Genomic DNA, 17,774 nt, shown 5'->3' with positions numbered 1-17,774 from the left:
GGGTGATATGTTCTGGGGGTCTCGCGGCCCACCTGCACACGTGGGCGGAGCTACAAACATAAATTCAGATTTCACCCATTCATGTCAATGGAAAAAATGTAAAAAGCTGCCATTCTCACAGTAATTCAAAAACGGCTTGACCGATTTGAACGAAACTTGGTATGCAGATCCCTCACTACCTGGGATGATATGTTCTGGGGGTCTCGCGGCCCACCTGCACACGTGGGCGGAGCTACAAACATAAATTCAGATTTCACCCATTCATGTCAATGGAAAAAATGTAAAAAGCTGCCATTCTCACAGTAATTCAAAAACGGCTTGACCGATTTGAACGAAACTTGGTATGCAGATCCCTCACTACCTGGGGTGATATGTTCTGGGGGTCTCGCGGCCCACCTGCACACGTGGGCGGAGCTACAAACATAAATTCAGATTTCACCCATTCATGTCAATGGAAAAAATGTAAAAAGCTGCCATTCTCACAGTTATTCAAAAACGGCTTGACCGATTTGAACGAAACTTGGTATGCAGATCCCTCACTACCTGGGGTGATATGTTCTGGGGGTCTCGCGGCCCACCTGCACACGTGGGCGGAGCTACAAACATAAATTCAGATTTCACCCATTCATGTCAATGGAAAAAATGTAAAAAGCTGCCATTCTCACAGTTATTCAAAAACGGCTTGACCGATTTGAACGAAACTTGGTATGCAGATCCCTCACTACCTGGGGTGATATGTTCTGGGGGTCTCGCGGCCCACCTGCACACGTGGGCGGAGCTACAAACATAAATTCAGATTTCACCCATTCATGTCAATGGAAAAAAATGTAAAAAGCTGCCATTCTCACAGTAATTCAAAAACGGCTTGACCGATTTGAACGAAACTTGGTATGCAGATCCCTCACTACCTGGGGTGATATGTTCTGGGGGTCTCGCGGCCCACCTGCACACGTGGGCGGAGCTACAAACATAAATTCAGATTTCACCCATTCATGTCAATGGAAAAAATGTAAAAAGCTGCCATTCTCACAGTAATTCAAAAACGGCTTGACCGATTTGAACGAAACTTGGTATGCAGATCCCTCACTACCTGGGGTGATATGTTCTGGGGGTCTCGCGGCCCACCTGCACACGTGGGCGGAGCTACAAACATAAATTCAGATTTCACCCATTCATGTCAATGGAAAAAATGTAAAAAGCTGCCATTCTCACAGTAATTCAAAAACGGCTTGACCGATTTGAACGAAACTTGGTATGCAGATCCCTCACTACCTGGGGTGATATGTTCTGGGGGTCTCGCGGCCCACCTGCACACGTGGGCGGAGCTACAAACAGTAAATCAGATTTCACCCATTCATGTCAATGGAAAAAATGTAAAAAGCTGCCTTTCTCCCTGTAATTCAAAAACGGCTTGACCGATTTGAACAAAACTTGGTATGCAGATCCCTCACTACCTGGGGTGATATGTTCTGGGGGTCTCGCGGCCCACCTGCACACGTGGGCGGAGCTACAAACATAAATTCAGATTTCACCCATTCATGTCAATGGAAAAAATGTAAAAAGCTGCCATTCTCACAGTAATTCAAAAACGGCTTGACCGATTTGAACGAAACTTGGTATGCAGATCCCTCACTACCTGGGGTGATATGTTCTGGGGGTCTCGCGGCCCACCTGTACACGTGGGCGGAGCTACAAACATAAATTCAGATTTCACCCATTCATGTCAATGGAAAAAATGTAAAAAGCTGCCATTCTCACAGTAATTCAAAAACGGCTTGACCGATTTGAACGAAACTTGGTATGCAGATCCCTCACTACCTGGGGTGATATGTTCTGGGGGTCTCGCGGCCCACCTGCACACGTGGGCGGAGCTACAAACATAAATTCAGATTTCACCCATTCATGTCAATGGAAAAAATGTAAAAAGCTGCCATTCTCACAGTTATTCAAAAACGGCTTGACCGATTTGAACGAAACTTGGTATGCAGATCCCTCACTACCTGGGGTGATATGTTCTGGGGGTCTCGCGGCCCACCTGCACACGTCGGCGGAGCTACAAACATAAATTCAGATTTCACCCATTCGTGTCAATGGAAAAAATGTAAAAAGCTGCCATTCTCACAGTAATTCAAAAACGGCTTGACCGATTTGAACGAAACTTGGTATGCAGATCCCTCACTACCTGGGGTGATATGTTCTGGGGGTCTCGCGGCCCACCTGCACACGTGGGCGGAGCTACAAACAGTAAATCAGATTTCACCCATTCATGTCAATGGAAAAAATGTAAAAAGCTGCCTTTCTCCCTGTAATTCAAAAACGGCTTGACCGATTTGAACAAAACTTGGTATGCAGATCCCTCACTACCTGGGGTGATATGTTCTGGGGGTCTCGCGGCCCACCTGCACACGTGGGCGGAGCTACAAACATAAATTCAGATTTCACCCATTCATGTCAATGGAAAAAATGTAAAAAGCTGCCATTCTCACAGTAATTCAAAAACGGCTTGACCGATTTGAACGAAACTTGGTATGCAGATCCCTCACTACCTGGGGTGATATGTTCTGGGGGTCTCGCGGCCCACCTGTACACGTGGGCGGAGCTACAAACATAAATTCAGATTTCACCCATTCATGTCAATGGAAAAAATGTAAAAAGCTGCCATTCTCACAGTAATTCAAAAACGGCTTGACCGATTTGAACGAAACTTGGTATGCAGATCCCTCACTACCTGGGGTGATATGTTCTGGGGGTCTCGCGGCCCACCTGCACACGTGGGCGGAGCTACAAACATAAATTCAGATTTCACCCATTCATGTCAATGGAAAAAATGTAAAAAGCTGCCATTCTCACAGTTATTCAAAAACGGCTTGACCGATTTGAACGAAACTTGGTATGCAGATCCCTCACTACCTGGGGTGATATGTTCTGGGGGTCTCGCGGCCCACCTGCACACGTCGGCGGAGCTACAAACATAAATTCAGATTTCACCCATTCATGTCAATGGAAAAAATGTAAAAAGCTGCCATTCTCACAGTAATTCAAAAACGGCTTGACCGATTTGAACGAAACTTGGTATGCAGATCCCTCACTACCTGGGGTGATATGTTCTGGGGGTCTCGCGGCCCACCTGCACACGTGGGCGGAGCTACAAACATAAATTCAGATTTCACCCATTCATGTCAATGGAAAAAATGTAAAAAGCTGCCATTCTCACAGTAATTCAAAAACGGCTTGACCGATTTGAACGAAACTTGGTATGCAGATCCCTCACTACCTGGGGTGATATGTTCTGGGGGTCTCGCGGCCCACCACACGTGGGCGGAGCTACAAACATAAATTCAGATTTTACCCATTCATGTCAATGGAAAAAATGTAAAAAGCTGCCATTCTCACAGTAATTCAAAAACGGCTTGACCGATTTGAACGAAACTTGTTATGCAGATCCCTCACTACCTGGGGTGATATGTTCTGGGGGTCTCACGGCCCACCTGCACACGTGGGCGGAGCTACAAACATAAATTCAGATTTCACCCATTCATGTCAATGGAAAAAATGTAAAAAGCTGCCTTTCTCCCTGTAATTCAAAAACGGCTTGACCGATTTGAACAAAACTTGGTATGCAGATCCCTCACTACCTGGGGTGATATGTTCTGGGGGTCTCGCGGCCCACCTGCACACGTGGGCGGAGCTACAAACAGAAAATCAGATTTCACCCATTCATGTCAATGGAAAAAATGTAAAAAGCTGCCATTCTCACAGTAATTCAAAAACGGCTTGACCGATTTGAACAAAACTTGGTATGCAGATCCCTCACTACCTGGGGTGATATGTTCTGGGGGCCTCGTGGCCCACCTGCACACGTGGGCGGAGCTACAAACAGAAAATCAGATTTCACCCATTCATGTCAATGGAAAAAATGTAAAAAACTGCCATTCTCACAGTAATTCAAAAACGGCTTGACCGATTTGAACGAAACTTGGTATGCAGATCCCTCACTACCTGGGGTGATATGTTCTGGGGGTCTCGCGGCCCACCTGCACACGTGGGCGGAGCTACAAACAGAAAATCAGATTTCACCCATTCATGTCAATGGAAAAAATATAAAACGCTGCCATTCTCACAGTAATTCAGAAACGGCTTGACCGATTTGAACAAAACTTGGTATGCAGATCCCTCACTACCTGGGGTGATATGTTCTGGGGGCCTCGCGGCCCACCTGCACACGTGGGCGGAGCTACAAACAGAAAATCAGATTTCACCCATTCATGTCAATGGAAAAAATGTAAAAAGCTGCCATTCTCACAGTAATTCAAAAACGGCTTGACCGATTTGAACGAAACTTGGTATGCAGATCCCTCACTACCTGGGGTGATATGTTCTGGGGGTCTCGCGGCCCACAACTCTGTGTTGCTTGCTCAAGGGTGGGTTCACCCAAGAATTTATATGTTCTTGCTACAGGAGGTGAAACTAAAAATGTTGTTTATAATCACGTTTTGTGTTAGTTGTATTGTATTCATTTTGTCAAATATTTCACATTATAATTTGAATATTGTACTTTTTATTAAGCTGTAAAAAAATAATTTCATTCACCACTATAAAGTATCTTTATTTGAATCCATTTACAGTGTTATTGCTATAATTAAATACCCGTGCAACGCCGGGGCATCAGCTAGTATATATATAAAGCATTCTCAAGAAGAAAAATATTTTTTAAAGAATTAATTTTCTTCATGATAGCACAGTTCTGCAGGCAAGACGCCAATTGTTCATTCACGGGTCAGCATTTTAAAAGTTGCCAACTTCTGAGTGTATGATGAAATGTTGCCCTAAGCAAAACACAGGAAATTTTCCCAGATGCAAACAAAAGAGGAAACTCAAATATCTTGGTTTATAGCATAACCTCATGCCAGGCACCATACCTTACCTTCACTGTGTGGCCCAGGTTTTCCATTCTGATTGAGTTATTGGAGTTCAATTTGCTGAAATGATTTTTGACCTGAAGTGGGTTAACCAAGTTTCAGCTTCACTGAAACTGGTCCAAAATCTGGATTTGTCAAAGTTTTTGCTTTGGCTGAAAATGCCAGTGTATGTTTGGCTAGAACTGAAACTCTCTCCCCCCCCCCCCCCCCCACCACTTCCCACTTCTTCACAAAAAGTGGGTTGCAAGGACACCCACCTTCTCCCCAATAACAGAAAGTTGTCTCTCCGCCTACCAAAAGTGGCCATCTGCTCACAACCCATAGTCCCTCCCTGGGTTTACCAAAGCCCTAGTGGTCTTGTGGCTTGAGCGATCCCCAGATGTTGCTGGCTCCAGTCTCAAAAGAGCTGCCATGGGAAGTTGCAGCAGCCTTTTCAACCACAGAGTTGGCATAGGCAGGAACGACAGATGATTGCTCCTTCCTTGATGAGGCCACTAGACAACCAAGGCATCTAAGGTAGGCCCAAGGAGGGCCTATATGTGATAGGGCGGTGGCTTTCAGTCTGTGAGGGCAGGAATGATGACTTCATGGGAGAGGGTGGGGGAGCCAGCTTTCTGTTGGAGAGGGGCCAGGAGAACGTGCAGCCTTTTTTGATCGGTTTCAGCCAAAATCATAAACCACAGTTTCATTTGCCCTCTGTTTGCAGGCATGAGTCTCACCCATACTCCACCCATGTGTATGTTTACTTGTCAAATATGCACTTTGTAAGATATGTTCATATTTACAGAATATCACATAGGTAGATTTTCAGCTTTTATATACAAATATGTACACAAGTATACCAGTATTCTAAACAGTTACATGCTTAACCAGCACCTAAATGTTAGCACCTACTTGCAATGAAGACGAGGAGAGAAAATTTCTTCCACTTCAAAATTACTCCTGTTACTTGCATTCTAAGTCCCCTCCTTCAAACCCTAATTCCACTATTTCTTCTCCTGAACACTTCCTCTAGTTTTTTCTCTTGCCCCCTGTCCCTTCCCTACTAATTCATTCCTGCTTTGCCCTTGAGTTATTCAGACTTCTATCCCTAACTGTCCTTCACACTGCAACACATGCCTGCTCTTATTCTTATGTTTTCATGCCCCTGTTCATATCCATGCAGATTCACTCTATACATGTTCTAAAATAATCATTCAGCAGGTATATCATTATCAGCCCAAAAATATGGTTCACAATATGTTTGTTGTTGTTGTTGTTTTTTAAATCTGCTTTTAAAATGGAAGAGTGAGATTAAAATAATTTCCCTGTGATCCCTCATCCAATACATCCCTTTTTCCACCATATTCCTTTCCCTCCCACCTCACCCCTCCAAGCTATATAGTTACTCCTGTTACTTGCATTCTAAGTCCCCTCCTTCAAACCCTAATTCCACTATTTCTTCTCCTGAACACTTCCTCTAGTTTTTTCTCTTGCCCCCTGTCCCTTCCCTACTAATTCATTCCTGCTTTGCCCTTGAGTTATTCAGACTTCTATCCCTAACTGTCCTTCACACTGCAACACATGCCTGCTCTTATTCTTATGTTTTCATGCCCCTGTTCATATCCATGCAGATTCACTCTATACATGTTCTAAAATAATCATTCAGCAGGTATATCATTATCAGCCCAAAAATATGGTTCACAATATGTTTGTTGTTGTTGTTGTTTTTTAAATCTGCTTTTAAAATGGAAGAGTGAGATTAAAATAATTTCCCTGTGATCCCTCATCCAATACATCCCTTTTTCCACCATATTCCTTTCCCTCCCACCTCACCCCTCCAAGCTATATAGTTGGTAGGCATGGGACCACTGCTGCCACAGATATCCTACAAATCGCTCCAATAGAATGAGGCGGGTCCTCCGTTTTCATATCAGTTTTCAAGTTCTTGACACACAGTTTTATTTTTGTCTCACAGTATTTGTGATTTGACCTACTAAGATCTCCCTGTGTACTCCAGTACTAAATATCAGTGTGATCCCCTGTGTTTATTTCTGGGTTGGGGGGGTTCACTTTTCTCTTGCTTTTGTCTTTTCTTTTGCTGTAATAAACTTTGATAAATTATTGGCTAGATTAAAATAAAAACTGAAACAGGTTGAATCTTGCTCTTGCATGTGACTAAAGGGAGACGGAGATAGGGTACTGTAAGTCAGTAGATTTCAATGGAATCTCTGAGATGTGTTCTAATTATGGCTAGTCAGATTACACAGATACACATCTCCCCTGGAGATGAGTATCTGTGTGTCAGTTCATGCCATCAGAAGAGGGGTGGCATGGAAAATATACCCTAGAAGCTGTGTGGTGAAGAATGTGTAGGGTGTGGGGTGGGGGAAGGGGGTTTCTAATGTTTGCCACAGATTCTTGTTTGAAGTGTTGAATATATAATCAAATTTGTGTTTGTGAAGATAGACCTGTGTGTCAGAGCAGAAAGTAATTTGGCCTTATACCTGTTGTCCATGATGATTGCATAGTCTGAGCATGTCCATTAAGTTCCTTCTGCTACTGTTCCAGGTTTTCATGATGCCACTGGGGTGTTTGGCGTGATAATAGATTCATATTTAAAAGATGGTACTGCAAGAAGGGACCCACATTGAGGAGAGAGAGTGAGGACTGGAGATGTGTTGAACATTTAAAGAAGACATGGCCAGGATAGGAGAGGATGATAGGAAAGAGAGAGGAGGACCAAGAGATTGCAGGGGATGAGAAGAAGAGGAATAGGATGGGAGGTGAGAAAATGTATCCAAGATTGGAGAGGAGAGAAGGAATCTATAGAGTAGGCACTAATGTTTTATACTGATGATGTATATAAATGTTTACAACAATGATATATACTTGCATTATGTGTACACATATGCATGTCAGTACCAAAATTCATCTAAGTGCTTTTCTGTACATATTCGTAATTGCGTATATCCCACTTAGAGTTTACTTTACAGATAGGTTTACATGAGGTGGAATCTGGGTAGAATATGGGTGGGAGTTCCTGTTGTATATAACTATGTTACATGCCTGTCTGTTTCCTCCTACTTCATACTCATGATGTAACTTAGCTGCATTCTTGTTGTAAACCGTCTTGAACTGAAAGGTATGATGGGATATAAATAAAGCTATTATTATTATTATTAAGCATGTAATGTACAAGATAATGTAAGCTTGACCTATGTCTCCAGCATTTAAGTGTAAGCACTTGCATCAGCCCTTATGTCTGGCATAAATCCTCATACCTAAATTATATGTGCATATTTAACCTATTATGCTAGTATTCTATAAAGGCAGATAAATGCCAACTTTCCTTTATAGAATAGGTGCCACATGGGCACCCTCTGAACATCTATATATAGGTACACTGTTAACAGAATACTATACAGAATACACTGAACCCATGAAAGCAGACCTGATCTGGTCTTCATTCACTAACCTTTCTATCCCCGATACCAATAAGCTAATATCAAAACTAGCCTTTCGAAGCAGCCCCCTAGACAACTGTCCTCCATACCTTCTTTCTGCAGCTCTGCATCATATCATTAACTGGCTCACCAACCTGCTAAATAGTTCCTTGAACCAAGGGCACCTACCCAAAGAAATGGGTAACATAGCCTTAACCCCTATACCAAAAACAGCCCAAGCAGATCTCTCCATAGCATCTAACTATAGACCGATTGCTGGCATTCCAATCCTCACTAAAATCCTCGAGTCCCATGTCAGCAAGCAGCTAGCCTCATACATAGAGCAACACTCCTGCTTTCATACATTCCAATATGGCTTCCAAAAACAGTACAGCACCGAGCTCCTCATCATCACTCTAATCACTAAAATCAAACAGTTGCTTAGCTCGGGTCATCAGGCCATATTACTCCAATTTGATATCTCCGCAGCCTTCGACTCAGTGGACCACCAATTACTCCTAACCAAACTCTTGGAAATCGGAATAACAGGAACTGTACTGAAATGGTTCACCGACTTCCTACAAAATCGCAAATACATGGTCAAAAGGCAAGAATCATACTCCAACCTTTGAAAGGCATTCTGTGGTGTCCCCCAAGGCTCCCCATTATCCCCAATCCTATTCAATTTATTCATGAGCTCGCTGGGACATATCAAAATGGAAGATGAAACTGTTCTATTGTATGCCGACGACATCCTACTCCTCATCCCCATAACCAATAACCATCTTAATATTGCAGAAAAAATCTCAAACAATATAGATAAAGTTCAAACCTGGGCAACGAACAAGTTGAAATTGAACGCCGCAAAGACCAAAGCCATTGGTTTCCGCACCGCACAACAGAATGCCATACCTAACCTTACTCTCTCATCAGGCATCACTCTCCTAATGGAAAGATCCACCAAGGTATTAGGCTGCATCTTAGACGACACTCTCACAATGGAACCACAAATATCTAACCTTCGGAAAAAGATCATCTACAGTATGCGTCAACTGCGACTCACTAAACCATACTTCCACCCACACCACTTTGCTCTGATCATTCAGATGATGGTCCTACCTCAACTGGACTATTGCAATTCCGACTACCTTGGCATCAACACCACTCTTATCCACAAACTACAACTCATCCAGAACACAGCCATTAGATTAATCTACAATTTAAAGAAATTTGACTCAATCACAACCTTCATCAGGCAACTTCACTGACTCCCAATATCATCCCAAATAATTTTCAGATCGTCATGCATCCTACATCAGATTCTATACGGAAGCTCAGCAGCCCACCTCATCCAATTATTCTCTAATGTTTGGTCGACATCAAAAAGAATCCTTAACAGAATTCAACTAAACCTGCCATCCATAAAATAGCTCCACTACAAGCAAATTTTCCACTCTATGCTAACTTATCTGGGTGTAAAAACCTGGAATGACCTATCAGAAGTTATCAGGAAAGAGACAAACTACACTTCATTCAGAAAAAACCTGAAGACTCACCTCTTTGACAACTAACTGTCTCAATTTCTGTATAGCATCCCCTTCTCCTAAGTCCCTTCTATTGTTTCTCCATGCCCCCATCCCCTACTACTCTCTCCTTCCTCTTTGATCTGTCGTCTTGAGCCTGTATAGGTATGTGCGACTCACAAATGGAAGATTAGAATTATCCCCATGCTGGGTCAGACACTGTAACCAAAGATCCATTGCACCCAATATTCTGTTACTGCCAGGATCAGTCCAGGTCACAACAAGTATCCAGCATGGTCACAACAAATGGAATGAAATAATGAAATCAATAATGTGCTCCATACTTTCTAAGAAGGGCTTCCTAAAATAAACCCATTTATATGTTCTGAAATATAACACTCCTCCTCTCCCCGCCCCCCATCTGCAGTATCTTTTTAAAAGTAAGATGTAAATAATTTTAGCAACTTCAGACTAATGACTTTCTGTGAACAATTTTTCAAAACCTTGAATTTGGGTAATCAAACCACGGTGGTAAGAATATAAAATTATTGTTGGGAAATGGAAGCCTTTCTAGTCCTGAGCTAAAACTGTGCCTGTCCTTCATGCCCTAAAGCACCTACCACTTTTAGAATCCAGGAAATGTAGAGCCACTGTAGACAGAATTATTTTTGAGCAATGTGTGTTTATCCTGGTATTGCTGCATTTTGCAGGTTTAAAGTCGGAGGGGCTTTACAGAGTCTCGGGGTTCACTGAACACATTGAAGATGTCAAGATGGCCTTTGATCGAGGTATGCTTTGCTCTTCAACACATTTTCAGTTATCTGACCCAGAAAGTTTGGTTTAATAACATAGGGTAGGAAATGTTCTAAGGCAAAACTACTGGCAACTCGGGGGAAAATTTATTTGAGTGAAGGACAATTCTATAACCTAGACGCCCATGTTGAAAGGATCATTATTTTCATAAATGTTTAACAGTTTTAAATGCCTGTAAGAACATAAGAACATAAGAACATAAGAAGTTGCCTCCGCTGAGGCAGACCATAGGTCCATCCTGCTCAGCGGTCCGCTCCCGCGGCGGCCCATCAGGCCCATTGACTGAGCAATGGTCTATACCTATCTATACCCCCCAATCCCTTTTTCTTCTAGGAATCTATCCAAACCTTCTTTGAAACCATTTAGTGTTTTCTTGTCTACAACAGCCTCTGGGAGCGCGTTCCATGTATCCACCACCCTCTGAGTGAAAAAGTACTTCCTAGCGTTTGTTCTAAACCTGTCCCCTTTCAATTTCCCCCAATGCCCCCTTGTGCTTGTGGTGCCCCTTAATTTGAAAAATCTGTCCCTGTCTACTTTTTCTATGCCCTTCAGGATCTTGAAGGTTTCTATCATGTCTCCTCTAAGTCTTCGCTTCTCCAGGGAGAAAAGTCCCAACTGCTTCAATCTGTCGGTATATGGGAGATTTTCCATTCCCCTTATCAGTTTGGTTGCTCTTCTTTGTACTCCCTCAAGTACCGCCATGTCTTTCTTGAGGTACGGCGACCAGTACTGGACACAGTACTCCAGATGCGGCCGTACCATTGCACGATACAGCGGCATGATAACTTCCTTCGTCCTGGTTGTAATACCCTTCTTAATGATACCCAGCATTCTGTTTGCTTTCCTAGAGGCTGTGGCGCATTGCGCCGATGCCTTCAGTGTTGCGTCTACCATCACTCCCAGGTCTCTCTCCAGGTTACTAACCCCTAGTGGTGTTCCCCCCATTTTGTATGTGAACATCGGGTTCTTTTTCCCCACGTGCATGACCTTGCATTTCCCCACGTTGAAGCTCATCTGCCATTTTTCGGCCCACTTTTCCAGCTGCGTTAGATCCTTTTGGAGATCCTCGCAGTCTTCCTTGGTTTGAGTCCTGCTGTATAGTTTGGTGTCATCTGCAAATTTAATGACTTCACACTTAGTTCCCGCCTCTAGGTCATTTATGTAGATATTGAACAAGAGCGGCCCCAGCACCGACCCCTGCGGAACTCCGCTCGTGACCCCTTTCCAGTCTGAGTAGTGGCCCTTTACGCCAACCCTCTGCTTCCTGTTTGACAGCCAGTTTTTGATCCATCGGTGGACCTCCCCTTGTACCCCGTGGTTCCATATCTTTTTAAGCAGTCTCTCGTGTGGCACCTTGTCGAAGGCTTTTTGGAAGTCAAGGTAAATGATGTCTATAGATTCCCCTTTATCCACCTGGCTGTTCACTCCCTCAAAGAAGTACAATAAGTTTGTGAGGCATGACCTACCCTTACAGAAGCCATGTTGACTTGGTTTTAGCTGCCCATTTTTTTCGATGTGCTCACAGATGCCATCTTTAATCAGTGCCTCCATCATCTTTCCCGGGACTGAGGTCAGGCTCACCGGCCTGTAGTTTCCCGGGTCCCCCCTTGCGCCCTTTTTGAAGATGGGCGTGACATTTGCTATTTTCCAATCCTCCGGGATCTCTCCGGTTTTTAAGGATAGGTTGCATATCTGTCGAAGTGGCTCCGCTATTACGTCTTTTAGTTCCTTGAGTACCCTTGGGTGAATGCCATCCGGACCCGGCGATTTGTCGCTCTTTAGTCTGTCAATCTGCTTGAGTACATCCTCTTGGCTTACCTCTAAATCGACCAGCTTATCTTCTTGGTCTCCTATTACGATCTCCTCGGATTCTGGAATGTTGGTTATATTCTCCATCGTGAAGACTGACGTGAAGAACTCATTTAACCTGTCAGCTATCTCTTTCTCTTCTTTTACAACTCCCTTTCGGTCTCCATCGTCCAATGGTCCCACTTCTTCTCTCGCCGGTTGCTTCCCCTTCACGTATCTGAAGAACGACTTGAAGTTTGTTGCTTCCTTTGCCAGTCTCTCTTCGTATTCTCTTTTTGCTTTTCTAATCACTCGGTGACACTCTTTCTGGTGTTCTTTGTGCCTTTTTTGGTTCTCCTCTGTTTGGTCTTTTTTCCATTTTCTGAACGATGCTTTCTTGTCGCTTATCGCCTTCTTCACTGCACTTGTTATCCACACTGGGTTTTTTGTTCTATTTTTTTTGCACCCTTTTCTGAACTTGGGGATGCATATGCTTTGTGCTTCGTGCACAGTCTCCTTGAGTAAGGTCCAGGCTTTTTCTACGGATTCCGTCTTCCCTATGTTGCCTTTGAGCTTCTTTCCCACCATTTTTCTCATGGCATCATAATTTCCTTTTTTGAAGTTGAGTGCCGTCGTTGTGGTTCTTTTCCCCTTTGATGATCCAATTTCAAGCTTGCACTGGATCATGTTGTGATCGCTGTTACCTAGTATGTGCACAAATTTGTGTAAGTTCTAGCAAGGTACCCAAAAACTATTCTGCAGATACTCACTTAACTTACAGAGCAGTAATTTACAAGGGGACATACACAGGGACAAAGCATAGGCGAGACATGGGCGGGGCTTCTACTTATGCTCTCAACCTGCAGAATACTGTAAGTTACGCTTGCCTCTACTGTCTAGGAGCCTGTATTTACACAAGTTGGATGGCTGGTGTAACTGCAGCATCTAAATATTAGGTGTGCAAGGTTACACATTTATTCTGTAACAAAACTTACCCCTCTTTTATGAAACTGCTACTCTGAATGGCCCATGCTGCTCTCGACGCTCATAGGAACTCAGTGAGCGTCGGGAGCAGCGCAGGCCATTCAGCTCCTCATAAAATGAGGCCTTGGTATCTTAGCTTCCATGATCGAATAGACACATTAGAGGCCAATCGAATTTTGGGTTTGGTTTTAGCACCGAAACTGACCTGAAATCCAGGTTCGTGTTTCATTTTCAGTTGAAACTGCTTTTTCTTTCTCTAAATAGATAAAGAGTATTCTTATGTATGTATCTTTTATATATATACATAAATATGAACACACAAACACACTGTTTCAAACAACATATACCAAGGTTGCTTTCTGCATAACTGTCAAAACTTGACCAATTTCAATAAAATTTGGAATGCATCATTCTGAATAAATTTGCAATAAGTCTTCATTCATATCGGCTACCTCACCTAAACAATATCACCACCACATAGCAATAATCATTATGATAGGCACAGACACCCATTTTGCTTTAAATAGTTAACCATAGTTTTTCAGCCAGGAGGATCTGATCCTTATGGGGTTTTTTTTAATTGTACCTAGAGAAAATTTATGGTTCTAATAGACATAAGAACTGTCATCTCCAGATCAGACATTCGGACCATCAAGTCCGGCGATCCGCACACACGGAGGCCCAGTCAGGTGTACACCTGGTGTAATTTTAGTCACCCATATCCCTCTATGCGTCTCGTAAGGAGATGTGCATCTAGTTTGCTTTTAAATTCTAGAACGGTGGATTCCGCAATAACTTCCTCTGGGAGAGCATTCCAGGTGTCCACCACTCGTTGCGTGAAGCAGAACTTCCTGATATTTGTCCTGGACTTGTCCCTCCTTAGCTTCAGTCCATGTCCTCTTGTCCGTGTCACATTGGACATTGTAAATAATTTTTTTTTCCTGCTCTCATTTGTCGATTCCTTTCAGTATTTTGAAAGTCTCAATCATATCCTCTCGCAGTCTCCTTTTCTCAAGGGAGAACAATCCCAGTCTCTTAAGTCGTTCCTCGTATTCCAAGTTCTCCATACCTTTTATTAGCTTCGTTGCTCGTCTCTGCATGCTCTCCAGCAGTTTTATGTCCTTCTTTAGGTTGGTGAGACCAAAGTTGGACACAGTATTCCAAGTGTGGTCTGACCATTGCTCTATAAAGAGAGGCACCTATTTGGAGTCTGTTCTATCAAGGCAAGTAGGTGCCAACTTTCCTTTATAGAAATCTAGCTGAACAGGTCACTGACAGCAACATAGATTGGTTAAAAACAAAGCATGTATTCTTTGATTTACACCTATAAGTGTGCGCCTTGCTGTGCATCTGCCTGTGTGAACACCTACCTTCAAACTACTCACTATCACACTTAGACAACATTTTAGTATGTAAATCTTTTTATTAAAGAACACAGCAAAATGCAAATTAGTCCGTCTTTTATACAAGTTCAGCAGCCTTCCCTATTCCATCCCCCACCCTTCCCTCTCCACCTAACAATAAACCAGTCTGGTATAACTTCAAAAGTATACAAGGACCATACAATTGTAAACACCAGAACCCAACTCACTGAAAGTAACAGCAAGAAACAAGCAATGAACAACCATGCCAAGGGCAAAAGGAATAGATTAGACACCATTTTATAGAATAGCGCTTAACTAGAATTTGGCATTTGCAAACATATGTGCACACGTGCATATTTGCTATATTCTGGTCATTTGCGCTCATGTCCAGGGCTAGATTAAAGGGTAGGCCCAGTCGGCAAACGGCGACAGCCCCCCCCCCCCCCCCAGCATCAATTGGAAATGCCGCCCCCCCCCCCCAGCATCGGTCAGCAATACCTCCCCCCCCCACCCGCCAGCATCAATCAGCACACCGGGCCCCCCTCAGCATCGATCGGTGGGCCCCTTCCCCCCATTGATGCAAACAGGGCAGTTGCCCTGGGCACACAACTGCCTGGTGAAATAGTAATGCTCGCTCTCTCTCGCTCCCACCGCTGCCGAAGCCCATTAACAAATTTTACACATACTGCAGGGCTCTAACAATGCGCATGACGCTGCCAGATTGTCTCCTCCTCCTCCTTCAACAACTAAATGGGAAGTTACATCATGAGGGGGAAGAAGGAGGAGGAAAGCCGTCGGCGGTACAAACATTGCTAGAGTCCCGCGGTGTGTGTTAAATTTATTTACAGACTTCGGCAGCGGCAGAAAAGAGAGCAGTAAATGAGTCGAAGCCGGCAGGCATGGGGAGTTGAAGATGCTAGATCAGGGGTGGGCAACTTCGGTCCTTGAGGGCTGGAATCCAGTTGGGTTTTCAGGATTTCCCCAATGAATATGCATTGAAAGCAATGCATGTAAATAGATCTCATGCATATTCATTGGGGAAATCCTGAAAATCTGTCTGGATTCCGGCCCTCAAGGACCGGAGTTGCCCATGTTTGTGCTAGATGGAAGGGCAGTCGGGAAGAACAAGAAATATGTTGGAGTAGGGGATGAAAGGGAGGGAGAGAAGGGGAAATGTTGGACAAGAGCGTCTGTTCAATAAGTTAGGGCCATTCATACATAAAATCATCACCAGCAGCCTAGAAACAGGATTCCTTCCCAAATCCTGGAAACAGGCAGACCAAAAGGTAGGGGGGGCAGGAGGAGAGATCGCAGAGGGAGGTAGACGTTTTCTGGAAGGGGCAGACAGTGGATGGAAGGAAGAAAATGACAAGAAGATGAGGAAAGCAGAAACCACATGACAAAGGTAAAAAAAAAATTCCTTTTTATATTGCTACGTTGATAAATGTTTATAAATAGAAATGGTGATCCTTTTATTGGACTAATTTTAATACATTTTTACTAACTTTCAGAGACCAAATTCTCCTTCCTCAGGTCAGGACAGGATACTGTAATAGCAGTTTATTTTACTGACCTAAGGAAAGAGAGTTTGACCTCTGAAAGCTAATTTAAAAATGTATTCGTTCAATAAAATGGTATTAACTTATTTTCCATTTTTTGTTTTGTTTTTATTTGTTAATTTGTAAAGTGATTTGTTATTTCTCTTTTTTCAAATTTACATCTGCTATCTTTATATTTTGTTCAGTATTGGGGGATATGCACAATGGTTTTTTCACCCACTAAACTGTACCCTTCCTACGGTTTGTAACACAAGCCAGCATGCTGAATGCTCTGCACTGCTCCGATGGTCATAGAATTCCTATGATCTTGAGAACAGCGCAGAACATTCAGCCTGCCAGCCAGCGCTAAAACCTCTTCCGTTCTTTTGTAAAAAAAAGGGGGAAGGGAGTTTAGTTTGTGATTACTTATTCCATACTGGGTAAGGATGGTTTTGTGTCTTGTGTGTATGAAATACAGTGGTACCTCGGTTTACGAGTGCACCGGTTTGCGAGTGTTTTGCAAGACAAGCAAAACATTCGCAAACTTGGTGCCTCGTAAACCGAGCTTGCCGGCACCTTCCCCCCGCGATCCGACACCCCCCTGCCGCCATCTGTCACCCCCCCCCCGCCGCAACCTGAGATCCCCCAACCCACCCGAACCCTCTTCTTACTTCCAGTGTAGCCTCCGCATCGGCATCGGCACCGGCACCAGCATGTCCTGTGCCCGAAAATCTGCTTCCTGTGCCGGGCCTTGAGCATGCACGCATGCTCAAGGCCCGGCACAGGAAGCAGATTTTCGGGCACAGGACATGCTGGTGCCGGTGCCGATGCCGATGCGGAGGCTACACTGGAAGTAAGAAGAGGGTTCGGGTGGGTTGGGGGATCTCAGGTCGCGGCGGGGGGGTGACAGATGGCGGCAGGGGGGTGTCGGATCGCGGGGGGAAGGTGCCGGATCGCGGGGGGGAGAGTGCCGGTTCGCGAGGGGGGCCTTCGGGGGGAGTAATGCCGGTTCTCGGGGGGGGGGGGGGGGCAGCGCTGCTGGCCTGGGGGGGAAGGTGGGGGGTGGGAACATATCAAAGCAAGTTTCCCTTACTTCCTATGGGGAAACTTGCTTTGATATACGAGCATTTTGGATTACGAGCATGCTCCTGGAACGGATTATGCTCGTAATCCAAGGTACCACTGTACGTGGTTTTCTGTTAGCACTGACCAGCCTTGTTTGGCGAAATGCATCAGGCATTGTTTCCTGGGAGCACCTTGAATAAACCTGATTTAAATTTCCTTATTGTCTGCTGATCTTCTTTAGTCCCACGTTGGATTCTTTGGTGGACTGCTTGCCTTGTTGTTTTGTTACAAATTAACATACATGAAGTGGAACACACCAGAGGAGATACAGATTTGGTTGTTTATACATAATGTA

General features: G+C 44.0%; 1 protein-coding gene across 4 annotated transcripts in view; it reads left to right on the top strand.

The window, feature by feature from the left end:
• The window catches only part of CHN2 (chimerin 2), a 387,683-nt gene that overhangs the window by 345,986 nt on the left and 23,923 nt on the right, over window positions 1-17,774 (top strand). For 3 of the 4 annotated variants that reach the window (XM_033930753.1, XM_033930755.1, XM_033930754.1), the window contains one exon: window positions 10,578-10,655. The exons of the other annotated variant lie outside the window; for it this stretch is intronic. In XM_033930753.1, coding sequence (XP_033786644.1) covers window positions 10,578-10,655 — 78 coding nt within the window. The remainder of the gene's footprint in view (window positions 1-10,577; window positions 10,656-17,774) is intronic. 4 annotated transcript variants of the gene reach the window in all.

The sequence above is a fragment of the Geotrypetes seraphini genome, chromosome 2 (genome assembly GCF_902459505.1).
Source record: "Geotrypetes seraphini chromosome 2, aGeoSer1.1, whole genome shotgun sequence".
Classification (NCBI taxonomy): Eukaryota; Metazoa; Chordata; class Amphibia; order Gymnophiona; family Dermophiidae; genus Geotrypetes; species Geotrypetes seraphini.
This window is presented reverse-complemented; position numbering and strand designations above follow the sequence as displayed.